General features: G+C 46.0%; 2 protein-coding genes across 3 annotated transcripts in view; one reads left to right on the top strand and one right to left on the bottom strand.

Moving 5' to 3' along the window:
• Positions 1 to 322: 322 nt before the first annotated feature.
• LOC113983650 overlaps positions 323 to 15,208 on the bottom strand; it is a 26,170-nt gene continuing 11,284 nt past the window's right edge. Inside the window, exons 2-4 of the mRNA XM_039378699.1 lie at positions 8,425 to 8,664; positions 7,752 to 8,321; positions 323 to 1,514 (exon numbers count right to left, since the gene is read on the bottom strand). Coding sequence (XP_039234633.1) covers positions 981 to 1,514; positions 7,752 to 8,321; positions 8,425 to 8,664 — 1,344 coding nt within the window. The 3' untranslated portion in view covers positions 323 to 980. The remainder of the gene's footprint in view (positions 1,515 to 7,751; positions 8,322 to 8,424; positions 8,665 to 15,208) is intronic.
• The window catches only part of KCNK12 (potassium two pore domain channel subfamily K member 12), a 28,706-nt gene continuing 21,141 nt past the window's right edge, over positions 7,644 to 15,208 (top strand). For both annotated transcript variants that reach the window (XM_027712991.2, XM_027712992.2), the window contains exon 1: positions 7,644 to 7,995. In XM_027712991.2, coding sequence (XP_027568792.1) covers positions 7,644 to 7,995 — 352 coding nt within the window. The remainder of the gene's footprint in view (positions 7,996 to 15,208) is intronic.

Below are 15,208 nucleotides of genomic sequence, written 5' to 3'. Positions count from 1 at the left end.
GATATAGAATGTACCATAATGTCTCTTCATATACAAATATTCCCCCCAAAAGAAATAATAATTAAGCAGCACAATGTACCTTTTTACCATCATTTCTTCCCCTCTAACACAGTGGAACAGTCAACACTCTCTGCTGTGTGCAAGGTGAACCAGAGAGGGAGTGGCACCCCTTTGCTGCCTCGGGAACCTTCTTGCTGGATCTCAGAGCCTTCCCATACAGCCTGTCACTGGGTTACTCACCTGCTGCATGTCAGAAGGTGAACAGGAGCAGGGAAGCAACTCAGAAAATGATCCATGCTTCCACTTCTTAGCAATGCTCAACAAAAGAGAGAGGAGGGAGTGAAAATGAGACCTTGTGTAAAGTTGGTTACTCAACACAAGTTGCCATACATTGGATGGATACACTGATGATCAACCAACTGTAGGCTCACTTTTTTTATTAATGCAAGGGAAATTATCTGCATGCACACACATGCACACATTCACACATATGTCTCATCTGGTCCACGGCCCAGGAAACACACCAGCCGGTCACTGCCAGGAGCCTTGGGTCAGGTACCAATAAATGTGTGATGAATGCTAATGCTAATGTGATGAATGCTAATGCTCCCAAAAATATCAGCAGTCCTGATACCTGCATGAGAACCAGAGCCACATGCTTTGACTCCACACATCCTCGAGAACAAACCAAATTGTATGAAGTTGCCTAGTCACAAGTGGAACCTGCTTAGGAAAAGTTTAGCAGGGTAAATGGTCTCAGAGGACCATCAGCCAGCACGTACCTGAAAAAAAGAAGAGGGACAAATCCCGGGCAGAAGGGACATTTTGACCTGTCTGTTGATAACTGACAGTTGTAATCAGCAAGGATCGCGCTCTGAAGCTTCTCATTCTAGAAAACAAATCTGGCAGGCCAAAGGGATTGCCAATATTTTCTTCAGTGCTGTGATCAAAGGCTGCCTGTCCTGAACTTCTGTAAAGCCTCATCCTGATGGAGTGAGTGTCAGCTTAGCAGGTTTCATTTCAATGCCACTGGTTGGAGAGATTTCTAGGAACTGTGTAGCCCCAGGGTCCGTAAAACACATACAGTGTATCTTCAGATGGCATGATAAAGTTGTTTGCCATTTCACGACTTTTTCTGACAATTTCTCAAGCTGTCCTTGACTTTTATATATACAGGATATGTAGACTTGCCTGTCTTGCAGCTTTGTCTGCCCGGCAGCCCCATTTCCAGATCCACATGCCTGCACCTTCCCTTGAGCATAGTGAACCCCTAGGGAGAGTGGGAAAGTTACCTTTGCCATGTCCATCAAACCAGCTAGGTTAAAGCACTCACCTGTCAAATGCAGGAAGGGACATGAAATGTAAGGAGGACTCATTCCCATCATTGTTGTCTCAGTAGCATCACGAGATTCAGGACTCCGGGCTCCCAGACAGACATTCCTCCTCCACTCTTCACCACGCTCTGCTGCAGCAAGGCAAGTACTTCTGGGAACATGCTGAGGACTGGATCCCAGCTGAAAGTAGCCCATCAAAAATAGCAATTTTTAAACTGAATCATTTTCCAAATCACACCCTAAAATTAATTCCCTTCCTGGCAAGCTCCCTGCAGCTCATCGGTACACAGGCATGCATGGACTTGGAGGATGCAGATTTCTCAGGAGCTGCACCAATCCCATTCCATAGGTTTCTGCACCCATCCATCCATGCATCTGTCCATCCATCCCTCCCCTCTGCACTCTAAACCTCAGCTACAGAACACAGGGGCCACCTCTCTCATCTCAACAGAAAGGTTTACAAAGAGCTTGTCTTCTTTCCTCCAAATTCTTGTCAAGAGAAATGACATGTTGCAGAAATGCCCAACTGGCCATTCAGTCCTTTCAAGAATTCAGCTGTTCACTTGGAGAGCTGAAGAATGCTGATGTCTTCTGAAAGGCCACGTTCCTGTTATGCTGAACAAGGTAAGATCCAAAAAAACCCAAGAAGGTAACTGGTTTGTTGCCTAATAGTCTACACGAACTCAACAGTGAGGTCTGCATTCGGAAATTATCCTTTGTAGGGTCTCAGGAATATTACACAACTGCATCACCCTCAGCTGTATAGAACAGTAGCTTTCCATTATTAAAATGTATTAAAAATCCTTTGCATGCCAAAACACTGACTGAGATTTTCCCGCACAGAGAAAGAATAGAAAACAAATAAGCACAACTAATGCAGAAAGAGCATAAGCCACCAGAGTGGAAGGTTTTCCCATAAAATACAAAATTTCATACCACCAAAGACTGGGAGGAAAAGAAGTCATCTGAATACAGAACTACCTGCACAAGACGCAGGGTGCCTCCAGCTTCCGTTGACATTAAAGGCAAGTGAGAACATATTAATGTGATCAGGATGCTCAGAGCATTATACGGCATCAGGCCTTTGGAAATTGGCTATTCATCACATTTAAATTGAATGTAATTGCCAGTGCTTATTAGATCATTCTCTGAGTGAGAGTAGCGAAAGTGAGAAAGTGTAGTTAGATGACTGGGCCTCAGGAAAAATAAAAAAAAAAAAAAAAGACATTGCATAACTATTCATAAATTAGCAGGAAGAATGCAGGAATCTCTGACTTAAACAGCAAATGCTTTCTGTTTCTCTTAAACATGCAGAAACATTCTCCTAGTAAAAAACCCACCTATTTGGTTAACAGTACTCCTATTTCGACACAGCTTAGCATCCCCTGGCAGTGAGAACTAGCAAATCAAAACCTGCACATGGCTAACTCCTACCTCTGACCCTGACTTGATTTTGAGATTGGGAGTACAAGATACGGTTCCCAAAGGATTCTCAAGTTCATCTCATCAGCTTCTTCAGCTCTGCTCTCATGAAAGACAGAGTGTTACTGACAGAGCAACTAGGGCTTACACAGCCCAGGTACCTGACAACAGTTTCATCCCAAGAGTCCAGGTGGACCACCTGCTTGTCAATCCATAAGATGTCTTGGTTTTCAACCCATCTGTCTGCAACAGGTAACTCATGGCTTCAAGACCAGTTACAAGCCTGCCTTTTTCTCTTTCCCCTCCCCGAAAGGTCACCCTAATTCAGAGGGGAGACACGAGAACATAAAAAGCCATTTGGGTCACAACGCTGGTCTTTTGCTTCAAAATCTACCAAAGTGCCCTGAGAGGGTGAGGAGACATTAGTAACATCTAAGGCTCCATGGAAACACACATTCTCCCCCTAATACTTTGCAGTTAGTATATTTTTCACTGTCCCAATCTGTACTTAAGTAGAGTACCGGGAAGGTCTCACCCTCTATCCCAAAGTATCCAGGCTTCCACCTTAAAAAATAGGCATATTCACTTCTATTATGGATTGTGACCGAAACCCTTGCTCACAATGCTACCCAGGCCCTGATTGCATAGACTACCAACTACCTCTTCCATTTCTTTTAATTACAGAGTAATACCAAAGAGACTGTCTCCTAAATCCAGTAGGAGGTACAACTGAAGAAGAGGGCAATCTCATTGCCCACGAAGTTTGTTGAGCACCCAGGCTAACCATAAGGCCACTCATTGAAAAGTAATTTCTTTGGCACATATTACAGACAAAAACTACTTTAAACAGTCGATACTGAGCTGTATAAAGAGCAACATAAGAACATCTGCACATCAATTCCAGCAGTAACAGTTACAAATCTATTTGTCTTTGGGCACTGTCAAGGTAGAAAGTATGTCCAGCTACTCCAAACAAGCTGTACATTTCAGGTCAGGGACTGTATGGCATGTTCACATTCCAACTGCCTGAGACACTTCCAAATAAATACTTGGGACACTTCCATGGCAATATAGTGGTAAAAAGCTCCTAAATTATGTACTTGATATTTGTTTCTCAGCAGATATTTGCTGCAAAGTCAGTAGGGACATGTATGTGCAAAAGCTTGTCTTGGAATCAAGAATACAACTGTGGAGGTCTTGGTATCCCTGAAGTCAAAAAATGTGGTTGCTTGTAAAATCACTTAGTCAAACTATGGTTGAGTATTTAAGGATTCTACCCACACAAAAAAAAAAAGATAACTATTCCCTTGAAAGGAATAGCAGTAACTGGGCTGTTTCAGATTTAAAATACCATATTAAATTTTATTCTTTAATAATGAGGTGGGATGTTTAATATTCCAACCTATTTTCAGACAACAGTTTAATTAAACATTTAATGAATGCATCTCATTTCTTTGCATAAGCTTCACTCTAATCAACTGAGATAATAATGTAAACATCACTTTTGGATTATTAAAATAATCCCTTTCACAAACACTGGCCTCCTGACAAACAAAATGGCTGGTGCCATCTATACAATATGCCCACAGTGCAGGGGCTCAATTTGAGCATAAAACCCAATTTACAGCTGACTATCAGCTTTTAAAAAAATCCTAGGCAAATGGTTTTAAACACAGTGATGTTTTCACCAAATCCCTCGAGATTTGATTCAATTAATCAAGAAAATTTATAAAAACATCATTCATTTAACCATATAACTGCCTTTAAGAGAGTTGCCCAAGTAGGGATGCAGCAGCAGCTTCAGGATGTTTCCTCAAACAAATCCTGGTATTGGATCAGAGCAATCAAAGCCATGACCTTCTTTTAAGCCACAGTCCTGTAGCTCTGGGGGATTTGTGTACAGCTAATGGAGCTTTTCCAGGAGTTAGTTACTTTGGAAAGGACCATACATTTTCTGTGGGACTTTAATGCAAAAAAATAGACTTTTTTCCCCTACCTTTATAACCAAAAAAATCTGAAGTATTTTTGCAAAATGGTGACAAATTTTCAAGACTCCAAGTAAAAAAATTTTAGTGAAATGAGTTGTCAAAACATTTTGAAAATCTGTCAACAGCTAGAATTCTTAGAAACCATGATTCGGTGATGCTTGAAATATTGTCTTGTCCATGCTGAAGCAGCTAAACCACATTCCTTGCTGCTTCAGCTTAGTTTTTTTTTCTTCATGGAAAGTTACTGGATGCTTTCCTATCTATTATGTGATTCCTCAAGCTAATCAGCATCCCACCAGCATCATCCTTTCCCAGGCGGGATATCTCCAGAGAGGCCACCACAGAGTCAGTCGGCTTCGACTGCTTGGAAAAGACTCAGCCCTGTCACCTAAGGAAACAGACAACTTTTCATCCCCATCTATGGCCCTGCCATCACCCAAGAAGGGACAATGAACAGAATGATGAGAATACGAGTTACACAAACTTCGCTAACTGGCTTCTCACTAAAAACATCACTGACCTTTCACAGTAGGTAAAATTGCTGAGGACTCCAGAAAACTGGGCTCTCCTTTTTCAATGTTTCCAACAGGAAAAATATAAAAGAACAACAACAAAAAATCCCAACCAACCAGTCTCATTTCCCCTGCAAACACAAAAGTACCAGGAATCCAAAGCCCAATATCCATCTACAGCAACAAAATTCCTGCATGTTCAGATAAATTAGCTTAGTTTTACATACTCTAGCACAGTGGATTGCATGTAATCATTCCTGGATTACCAGAGTGGAAATTATTTCTAACTATAGACATTGTCATTAAATGGTCCATATCTGACCTATTACATTAAGCCCTTGATGATCCATGAGAGACTTTCCACTCATTTCAATAGGCTTTTGATTAGTCCAGATATACTTTGCCAGTTTTTTTTTCTGCTTCTTTTGCCCTTGAGATCTACTATTACTTCTCACAGCTACTGGGTTTGTGATTTATTGGTTTAATTATTTTATTTTTACTTAGTTTTAGTATTTATAATGGGACACAACTGACACTTTGAAATAGGAGACACTTTTTTTCTTAAGAGTTGCATGTGGTATTGGTTGCCTTGAGCACAACAGAAGATGGAAATCTTCTTTGATACTTCTAAACACTTTCACTTCTGAAAAAAATGCTTTAGCACAAAAGCAATAGTGGCAAAAACCAAAGTTTAAACATGCTAGTGGCTATCAAAATATGATACTTGAGTACTTTGTAAACTAAGTATTCGCATTTTATCAGTGGCCTTTTCCTAGGAAGCATAGTTGTAAACACAAGCTATTTTCTTCACCTGACAAGTATAAACGGTCTGCTAGAAAAGGAGGAAATTCTCCCACTACAGATGTGGCCAAGAGATAACTGCCAGTAATGTGAAATTTCATGGCCAAGCATAATCTCTCAGATCCAAAATAAGAAATAAATGTGTGAAGAACAGCTATGGAGAAGTCCTAGTGATGGCAAATAGCCCTTTTCTAAAAGACATCAAGTAGCTACCTAGAGACAGCAAATATTTTCCTGTATTAAAAAAATAGAACTTAGGCTATAAAAAACCATAAACCAGGACACAAGCTCCCGTTGCAGTGAGACTGACACTGGCAACTGTAAATCGTGGGGAGGATTTGCTCCTCCAAGCCCAGATCTTTCCTACACGTGTTATCATCCCCTACACACACGTTTGCAGGACTGGCATCACTCCCATCTCTTTGCAATATTTTATCAGTGTGAATTCTCGTTTTATTTAAAAAATACGAATGTAATTATTTACTTCAAGTCTACCAGGGAAGGACTGCAGTTCTTACTGCAGCGTAACAGATAAGAAAGGCTACAGTGTTTATTCCAAGGCAAACAGCGAAGACAGAATACACCAGATTGAGGGGGGGGGGGGGGGGGGGGGGGGGGGGGGGGGGGGAACGGGCGAAGCCACCTTTCATACAGTGGCTAAGATTGAATGGGCATTTGGCACCGAACCCAAAATTTATCATTTTCTTGGGTCCAATTTTGTGCAGCCCAAAATCTGGAGTCAGATCAGAAACAACGATTCGCGCACCTAGAAATGACTAAAATTAATTAATTAGCGCTCCACCGACCGGCACCCACTCCGTTAAAAACACCCCTCTTGGCACGGGGCACGAGAGAAATGTTTTCAAAGCCAAACAACCCCCGCAGCGGCAAAGGCGCATCGCACACACAGCGAGGGAGCGGTCGCGTTTCCCGTGTCCCTGCTTCCCGGGCGCGCCCGGGGGGGCGGCCACCGGCCGGGACCGCGGTGGCAGCGGAGAACTGGGGAGCGGCGGGCAGGGCTGGGCCGGGCCGGGCAGGGCGTCCCCGTCCCGCCCCATCCCTCCCCCGGGCCGGGCGCGGCGGCGCCCCGGGGGCGCGGCACCGGCGGCTCGGGCGGCCCGGCCCGGGCGGGCGGCACCGGCGGCGGCGGAGCTGGGGGAGCCTTCCCGCCGGGGATGCGGCTCCCCGGGGGACGCGCCGCACGCTCCCGCCCTCCGCCCGCCGTCGACCGGGCGCCGCGCGGAGCCTCCGCCTCCGCCTCCCCGCGGCGTCTCCCCCGCGGCGGGGCCGCCGCCGCCGCCGCCCCGCATGGCCAGAGCGAGCCGGCCGGGGCGCGCCGCCGAGCCCGCGCCGCAGCAGCCCCCGGCCCCGGGGCGTCGGGCTGAGGGCGGGCGGGCGAGCCGAGCGGCCCCGGGGCGCCGCCGCCAGCCGGGCGGGCAGCCCCGCCGGGGGATGACTCAGAGCCGCGGCCCCTGCAGCGAAGCCGCCGCCGCCGCCGCTCCGGGCTCCGCGCGGCGCCGCCCCATGCCCGCGCCCCCCGCCGGGGGCCGCCCGCCGCCCGCCGCGCCCGCCGCGCCGCGCACCGGATGATGCCCCCGCGGGGGGCGGCGGGCTCCTGCCGCCGGCGGCGCCTGGCGCCCCTCAACGAGGACAACGGGCGGTTCCTGCTGCTGGCCGCCCTCATCGCGGCGTACCTGAGCGCCGGCGCCACCGTCTTCTCGGCCCTCGAGAGCCCGTCGGAGGCGGCGGCGCAGCTCCGCTGGAACCGGACCCTGCACAACTTCAGCCGCATCTTCAACATCAGCCTGCCGGAGCTGCGCGCCTTCCTGCGGAGCTACGAGGCGGCTATGGCCGCGGGCATCCGCGTCGACGCCCTGCGGCCCCGCTGGGACTTCCCCGGCGCCTTCTACTTCGTGGGCACCGTCGTCTCCACCATAGGTGAGCGCCGCCCCGACGGCCCCGCGGCGCAGAACCGCCCGCCCGGGGGATGCCGCGGCCGCGGCCCGGTCGTTATAGCGACCAAAGTTTGGGGAGAGGCGCTGCCGCGTTGCTGTGACAACCGGGGGCCTCGCAGTAGAGGGGCGTCCGGCTCCCTGTGTCCCCCCGCTCACCTCCCATCCCGGCGAGTCGCGGTCGCGCCGCCCGCCCCGCTGCGCGGAGCCGGGGACCGGCGCTTCTCCCGCCCCGCAGCGCTCCGGCTCCCGCGGGTTCGCAGGACCGCCGGCCGTCGGTGCCCCGGGCCGGCGGCGTCGGGGGTCCCGTTCCTACCCATTAAACTTCTGCTGCCGGCGGCTGGGTTTCTTACAGTCGGTCCGAAGGAGCGAGCAGGGCTGGCGGATCCCCGAGCAGCGCTGCCCGCGCCCCCACCGCGCCGGGATGCGCCTGCCGGGAGAGTGGCTCGGTACCGGGAGAGGCGGCGCAGGGCCCCGAAAGCAGCGGGCCTGATGGAGATGCTGAGTGAGAGCCGGGCGTTCGCGGCGCCTGGCCGCTGAACTTGGTACCGGCTTTAACTGTTGGCAAAGTTGTGTGTGTGACTAAAGACACAATCTGTATATCTTCCAGCTGTAGCATAATACACGTTCTCCGTGTATCGCTGGTCACAGCTGGCTGCAGTTGTTAATATCCCATAGGTGTTCAGGAAGAGCAGCACTTTGTAAGCAAATGGTGAGTTTTGGGGGGAGGATATGTTTTTACTATAAAATTACTGGGGTTTATTCTAAAATTTCTTACTCTAAAAGCACAATTAAGAACTATTATATCGGAGATTTAGCCAAAGTAAAGCCGTGGCTGTCTGCTGGTCTCGGGCTATTGCTTGAGAAATCCTGTCCCTGTGGACACAGAATCCTACTGATCTTAACTCTGACAGATTTTAATTATTGTAACAAGCCAATTGTCTTGGGGCTTCTGAGCATAAATGTCGTGTTTCCCCTTTATTAGAGAGGCAGAAACGCACAGCTCATTATTGCACTTACATTCATTAGGTTCGAAAATATTTTGTCAATAGTGACTAATCTGTATAATAGAGTCGTGATGGTGACTACAGCAGTGTTGTCAGGTAGTTACTCTTTGCATTGAATAGTTCAGTTAACTTTTGCTTTGCAAGTATGTTCAATAGTCCAGTCACTAGAAAACCATTTTAATTAAGCATTAGGCCTTCTTCATCACTGGAACATACATTTAAAAAAGATCATTTTGACTGACCTGAATGGATGGACGAAAAAGTCCGTGTATTTAACAAACCCACTCTTTCCTTACACCTGCTGTAGCAAACAGAGAAATTTTCAGGTGATGTGTAAACACATCACTTCCCCACCAACCCTGCCTTCTCCTCCCTGAGGTTATTGAAATGTAAAATGTTTCTCTTCATTTGCATTTGTTTGCATCTCAGTTGCCCCATCTGCAGTCATTTGTACCTGGGCAGAGGGAATGAGGATATCAGCAGGGGGTTTTGCCACTCTTGACCGCTGTAAATGGCTGAACCAAGAATTGTGTTTCTCATATTCATGTAGCACAACTGAGGTCGCCAGGGCACTGCTCTCTCGTTACAGCCAAAAATACCCCCATATCTCACATGGGAGGTGGAGGCTGAAGACTGTTTTTTGAGCTACAACAAAGGCCAGGTTATGACAAGGACTCCCCAAGCAGTACCTTCTCTTGGCATTCTACCTGCTAGTGCTTACTCCTGGATTACTTACAGTACTTTGTGTGAGTTCAGAGAACCTTCTGTGGAACAAGGCTTTGCTTTGGGTGAGGAGATGCAGCAGAAGGTAGCTCAAAGTGAAGCCAAGTTCTGCCTTTGGGCACAGCGAAGGCCATGGCAGAGCTGCTGTGCTGGGGGTGTCAAGCTGTACAGCCCAGCAGGAGCAGTGTCTCCTACCCCTCAAGGCTGTTGCACTCCATCCTGGAATAGCTTTTATCGGGTACAGGTACAGTTCCTGCAGATGAAGAGGAACTGCTGCCCCCACCTCAGTCCTTCTCCTTGCATGCCTCTTCAAGCTACTGCATGTCATAGAGGGACAAAGCCCATGGTGAGCTTGGCTGCCTCTCCATGGTCAAGGTTTCTTCCACCACACAGTTTATTCAGTTAGTATTGGCAGCTCTGCCCAGCAAAAGCAAAAAAATCCAGCAAATTAACTAGTTGTCCAACTAAAACCCAAAACTGTACTGTTAGTCAAATGTGCCCAAAGCTGTCTGGCTCATGGTCCCATCAGGGAGAAACCAAATGGTAGGCATCAGAATGTCACCTGAGGGAGTAGTTCCAGAGTCGTTCTTTCGTCGTCCATTTTTCCCTTCCCAGCCAGCTCATTTGTGTACCTACCCACCTGGAGTACCTTTAATTCCACTGTCAGCTCACACACCACATTGTCCTGGTTCAGAGCAATTTGACTTGCTTTCGTGTCGTGCTTAATTGACAAGAACTGTGTCTTCACTCAACCTCACCAAGAACTACCAGACATCCAGAGTCAAAACAGCTTGCCTTCCTCAACAACTTCATCAGTTAAGTGTGTCAAAACAACTTTATTGCTCCAGCTAAACACGCTACTATCCTAGCGCCGTGTTGGAAAGCTTTTTTACTCACTGCTTGACAAACAGCAAGTATATGCAGTGTCTGTCAAGGGTAAAGCACCCGCAGGTTGCTCAGGTTCTTATCTGTAGAGGATTCCAGCTTACAGGTATTTCACTGTGTCTTTTAAAGCCCTCACTCTGCTTTCGACAGTTTTAATAAAACTACTAAATCTCTCATACGTAGACATCAATATAGTCACACAGGGACAGGGCTGCAAGTTTTCCTGGGGTTTGTGTAAGCTGAACAGAGAGAGAGAGACTCCAGTTCTTCATCCTTGTGTGAACAAGGGTTAGGCATAGCCAGGCTTGGAGAAAACTGCTCCATCCACCCTCCTTGAGCAGGGCCTTTGCAGAGCTGAGCAGCACCCCGTCATTAGGTGCTTCCTTGGCTGCAGTTCTGCATTTCCCTAATTACACAGGGATGCAGTCAAATCGTCTGGGTGAAAAACATGATAGTAGGATCTTTAAGAAATGAGAGTTAAAATAAAATGATAAGTCTAATATTAAAGCATTTTGCTGAATAACCCACAAAGCAAGTGGCTTACAGCCCATAAAACACCCTCTTGATAGCAATCCGGGCATTCATTTTTCTACTATTGCATTTTTTGTGCTTGAATAATGAAATGATGAGTCTATTTTCATTAGACATATCTTGATTTTTCAGAGCTATGTAAGAAAATTATTCAGTCTGGTTGTTTGCTATCAGATTACACCATCTATTCAGTCATTATTTTGCACTCCAAAAGGTAGTGTTTTTGTAGGCAGCTATTATTGTTCTGATTTCTTTAAGGAGCAGCTAGGTGAAATTTATTCTTGATTCTTTGGTCTAAGTGACAGTAGACTTTGTTTTTCAATTGAGTTTTTTTTTTCCTTCTCCAAATGCAAACCATCGATAGTTCCGAACACTTTGTTAAAGACTGAAAGCAAAAGCATAAGTCAGACCAGTTTTCTTCCTGGTAAAGTGTTGCAGCATAATCAGTCATAGCTTTCCCCATATTCTAGGAGCACAGATTCATTCTGCCTAGCACATCAGGCAGCTCTGGAATGCCTGAAGCTCTGGATTTCTGACTTCAGTCCATGACTCTAGACTCTATACCAAGATTTTTTTCTTTTCTTAAATGTTAGAATAAACCTCGGGTGCCTCACTAGTAAAACATATTGAGACACAGACTTATCAAATTTGGATTTTAAGCTTCTTATGTATAAGAACATATGTTTCATAAATCCAGTGATATAATTGATTTATAGAAATCCATACCAGACATTAAAAAATGAGGTCGAAAGAGGTACTCAATTTGTAAAAGTGATTTTTCAATATAATATTTTATAAAGGACCATTACTGCGGGCGGACTGTTTTGGGATGGAACATGTCTGGGTTACATGTGCTTGAGAGGGAAGAAAAGATAAAAGGATCCTCTCTCTGTAAAACTGTGTGAAGGCTACAGGTGTTCAGGGCACAGTGTGTAGGAGCGAGCAAGACTGTTCATCCTTTCCTTGTCCCTGAGGTATCCTGTTAAATGACTCAATATTCTGGTGGACTGACAGCTCCACACAAAGGGAAGGGGTACCTTCTGCTCTTACCTTAAATGAGAGACACAATGTTCAGTGTTTTCTTCCGTCTCACTGGCTTCTGGGAGCTGTTCTCTGCTTGCTTAGGATGTCAGCTGGATTGGAGCTTCTTCTCTCTGGGTCCTCTGTAGGGATCTGTCATACTCAGCATGTTATTTCTGCTTGTGCTCCACAGTGTAAGCACCATAACCACTCAAGTCTAAAATATCTTCTGGTGTAGTCTTGTGAAAAAATCTGGTGGTCCAGTTGTTCTGGAGGTGATAATTAAATGGAAGTGATGTGCAAAATAGGGTTGGACAGCTCAGCAAGCAAATGGTCAGCTGTTGGACTGCACTGCTAGGAGCCAGGGAGTGAGCCTGCAAGAACAGGCACTTCATAGGATAATTTGGCAAGAAATTTCACAAATAATTGAGATGATCTGAAGGTTTTAAGGGGGAAGAATATTTGCCCTGTCTTCTTCATTGCTGTATTTCAGGATATGAACTTGAGCCATAGCCACGGGAGGTTCTGGCTCTCTGCTCTCCGTGGATGCAGTCTCACTGTCTACACAGCCAATGCATCCAAAAGGCGACATCCAAACCAGAATGTAAACCTGATCAGCATCAGTGTTACTGCTCTGCGATTCCCTGAGGCTTGTACAGGCAGCTTTTGGGAGGCTTCAGATTAGGGGGGAGTTGCCTCCAGAGTTGACCTTCTTAAAGTTAAGAAATAATCAAACAAAACCAAATGAGAAAGCAGCTGGAAGAGCAAGCAGTATCATTAAGCTGCAGTGTCAGGTTATTTGTCCTTGCCATCCTATATACAGTCTGCAGCCAGCATGAGAGTGTGTTTCAGGCAGATCTGATTCCTTTGGTGCGTGTCATGTTTTAATCAATGTGCTGGTGGATTTCTGGAAGTTATTTTCTCACTTGGGCAGTCTCGATAAGGAACAGAGAGCAAGAGGCTCAGAGGGCAGCAGGTGAATGGTCAGCATACTTCTGTGAAGTGATCCTACAGTGATTTTCCTCAGGGGAACATCTGGCACTGTAGCAATATTTTCTACTTGCCATAGCTGCATAGGAGTATTAACTTCTTTGGGTACCAGATAGGCATTTCATTAGTATGCGGGCATAGGTTGTGTGCTCTGAGCAGGAAGGTAATCTAAAACACAGCTTGCCTTCTTGTCCTTGAGAGCAAAACCAGGAAGCTTTACTTGGAGTACCTCCGTGTAATTACCCGGGTAACTTGAGGTGCCCCACTGTAGGGTCTCGATGAAATAATTTTGATCATAAATTTGTGGGGGTTTTATTCTAGAAGGCAGGAGGGAGAAACCCCAGTACTTTAAATAAAGCCCTTTTTAAAAGGAAAAATAATCTGAAAATATTATATCAGTCTCAGTACTGCTTAGGATTTGCCTGCCCTTGTAGGGTTATGCCAGCAACAGAAAATGAAGCTATTACTGTGCTTTGGTCATCTAAACTGAGTAATTTCTACAGAGCACTTTATCTTAGATTACTTACTCTTAACAGATTCAGAGATTTCTTAAATATTAAACCCTAGCTATGAAACCAAATGTTTTAAAACACTAACATCAGTACAATGGAGATCTAGTTGTTGTTTTACTGCTGGAGAAGTTAAGTCAAGGACAGCCAACCAAACCGTACTTCTTTTTGCTATGCCCATGGAGTTTGAGGTGCTCGGCTGGAACACTGAAACCTGGGGTCTCTAGCTGAATGTCAAACACCACAGCATCTCAGAGCAGCCACCCGAAACACAAAACCTGTCTTTAACACCAGGGAATAAAGAATTTGCCCAGCATCACATGGTCCAGCATCTCAGAAGTCAGGGGAAATTTTATACTGACTTACTATGTGGTGGTTCAGATTCAAAATGAAGACCAATTGGAGTTTGTAATCATGAATTCTCCATTTGTGCAGCCCTCAAGGTCCCTCTAGCTCGGGTAGTTGAAGGAGCAGTGTCTGCTTAGTGAGCAGATACCTCCTGCTTAGCAGAACATTCCATTTGGCCTTCAGTCTTCTGGGTAGCAAATACCTGTATTTTAGTTCCCTATGCATTAACAAGAGCTTGGCGATGTGACTGCAAACCAAACATTGGTGTGCCAAAACACCACTTTGACAGCTCTCCATCCATGGAGGTGACTCACGAGGCTCCAGCCAGTCCGTCTCTTATTACTGAGCAACCTCCCTGTAAACCAGTTATCACGCCTGTAATAGCAGTGAGGGATCATAATTACCAGGCTTATCAGCTGCTCTGTTTGCTGCAGGCTCATAAATCCAAATCCTGCTTGAAACCCTATGGGCTGTGTTCCTGTGGAGCCTGGCCAGTCCCTAGACTCTTCCCCCAGCTTTGCAGTCCTGGGGATATTCCCCCTTTCTTTCTCTTGCAGCTTATCTAACACTCCCCGCTCACCTGCCTGTCTCAGGTACTCTTAATTTCTACAGCTTCTGCTGCCTCCCCCACAATTACTATGCCATTGTCTACTGGTGATTTGTTTTCTTGATTAACTTTTGAATATTTGTTTGATGTCCTTGCAGTCTTTCATGTTAATAGCTACCAAAGAAGTCAAAAGTAAAGCTTTACAGTTTCTTTCTGTTCCTCATCACTCCTGTCTCTCTTCCATTGTGTTAATCCTGCTATTGATCCCCATTTCTTTTTCGGTCTATTTCTTTCTTCTCTGATTGTCTTCAGTTTGACACAGATCATACACAGCTCATCATTTTTTCTCACTTGTACCGATGGGTCATCTTCGCCAGCACACTGTCTTGTTTTTATGCAAACTGTAATTGCTCTTCATTGTGGAGAGAAGGGGAAAGCAATTATAGGATAGTTCTGTTGGCAATTAACGTCATGTAACAATACCCGCTCCTGGTGTTATGCTGGAAAATACAATGTCATTTCTTTATTTTAATGAATGCAGTTGTAGCCGTATCTTTGCAGCAATTGAAGTGAATGAGAATTTTACCTCTTGCCATAATACCACCAGGGTTAGAGCAACAAAAAAACAACTTGGAACAT

The sequence above is a fragment of the Pipra filicauda genome, unplaced genomic scaffold (genome assembly GCF_003945595.2).
Source record: "Pipra filicauda isolate LSUMZ 115617 unplaced genomic scaffold, ASM394559v2 scaffold143_size2779998_pilon, whole genome shotgun sequence".
NCBI lineage: Eukaryota > Metazoa > Chordata > Aves > Passeriformes > Pipridae > Pipra > Pipra filicauda.
This window is presented reverse-complemented; position numbering and strand designations above follow the sequence as displayed.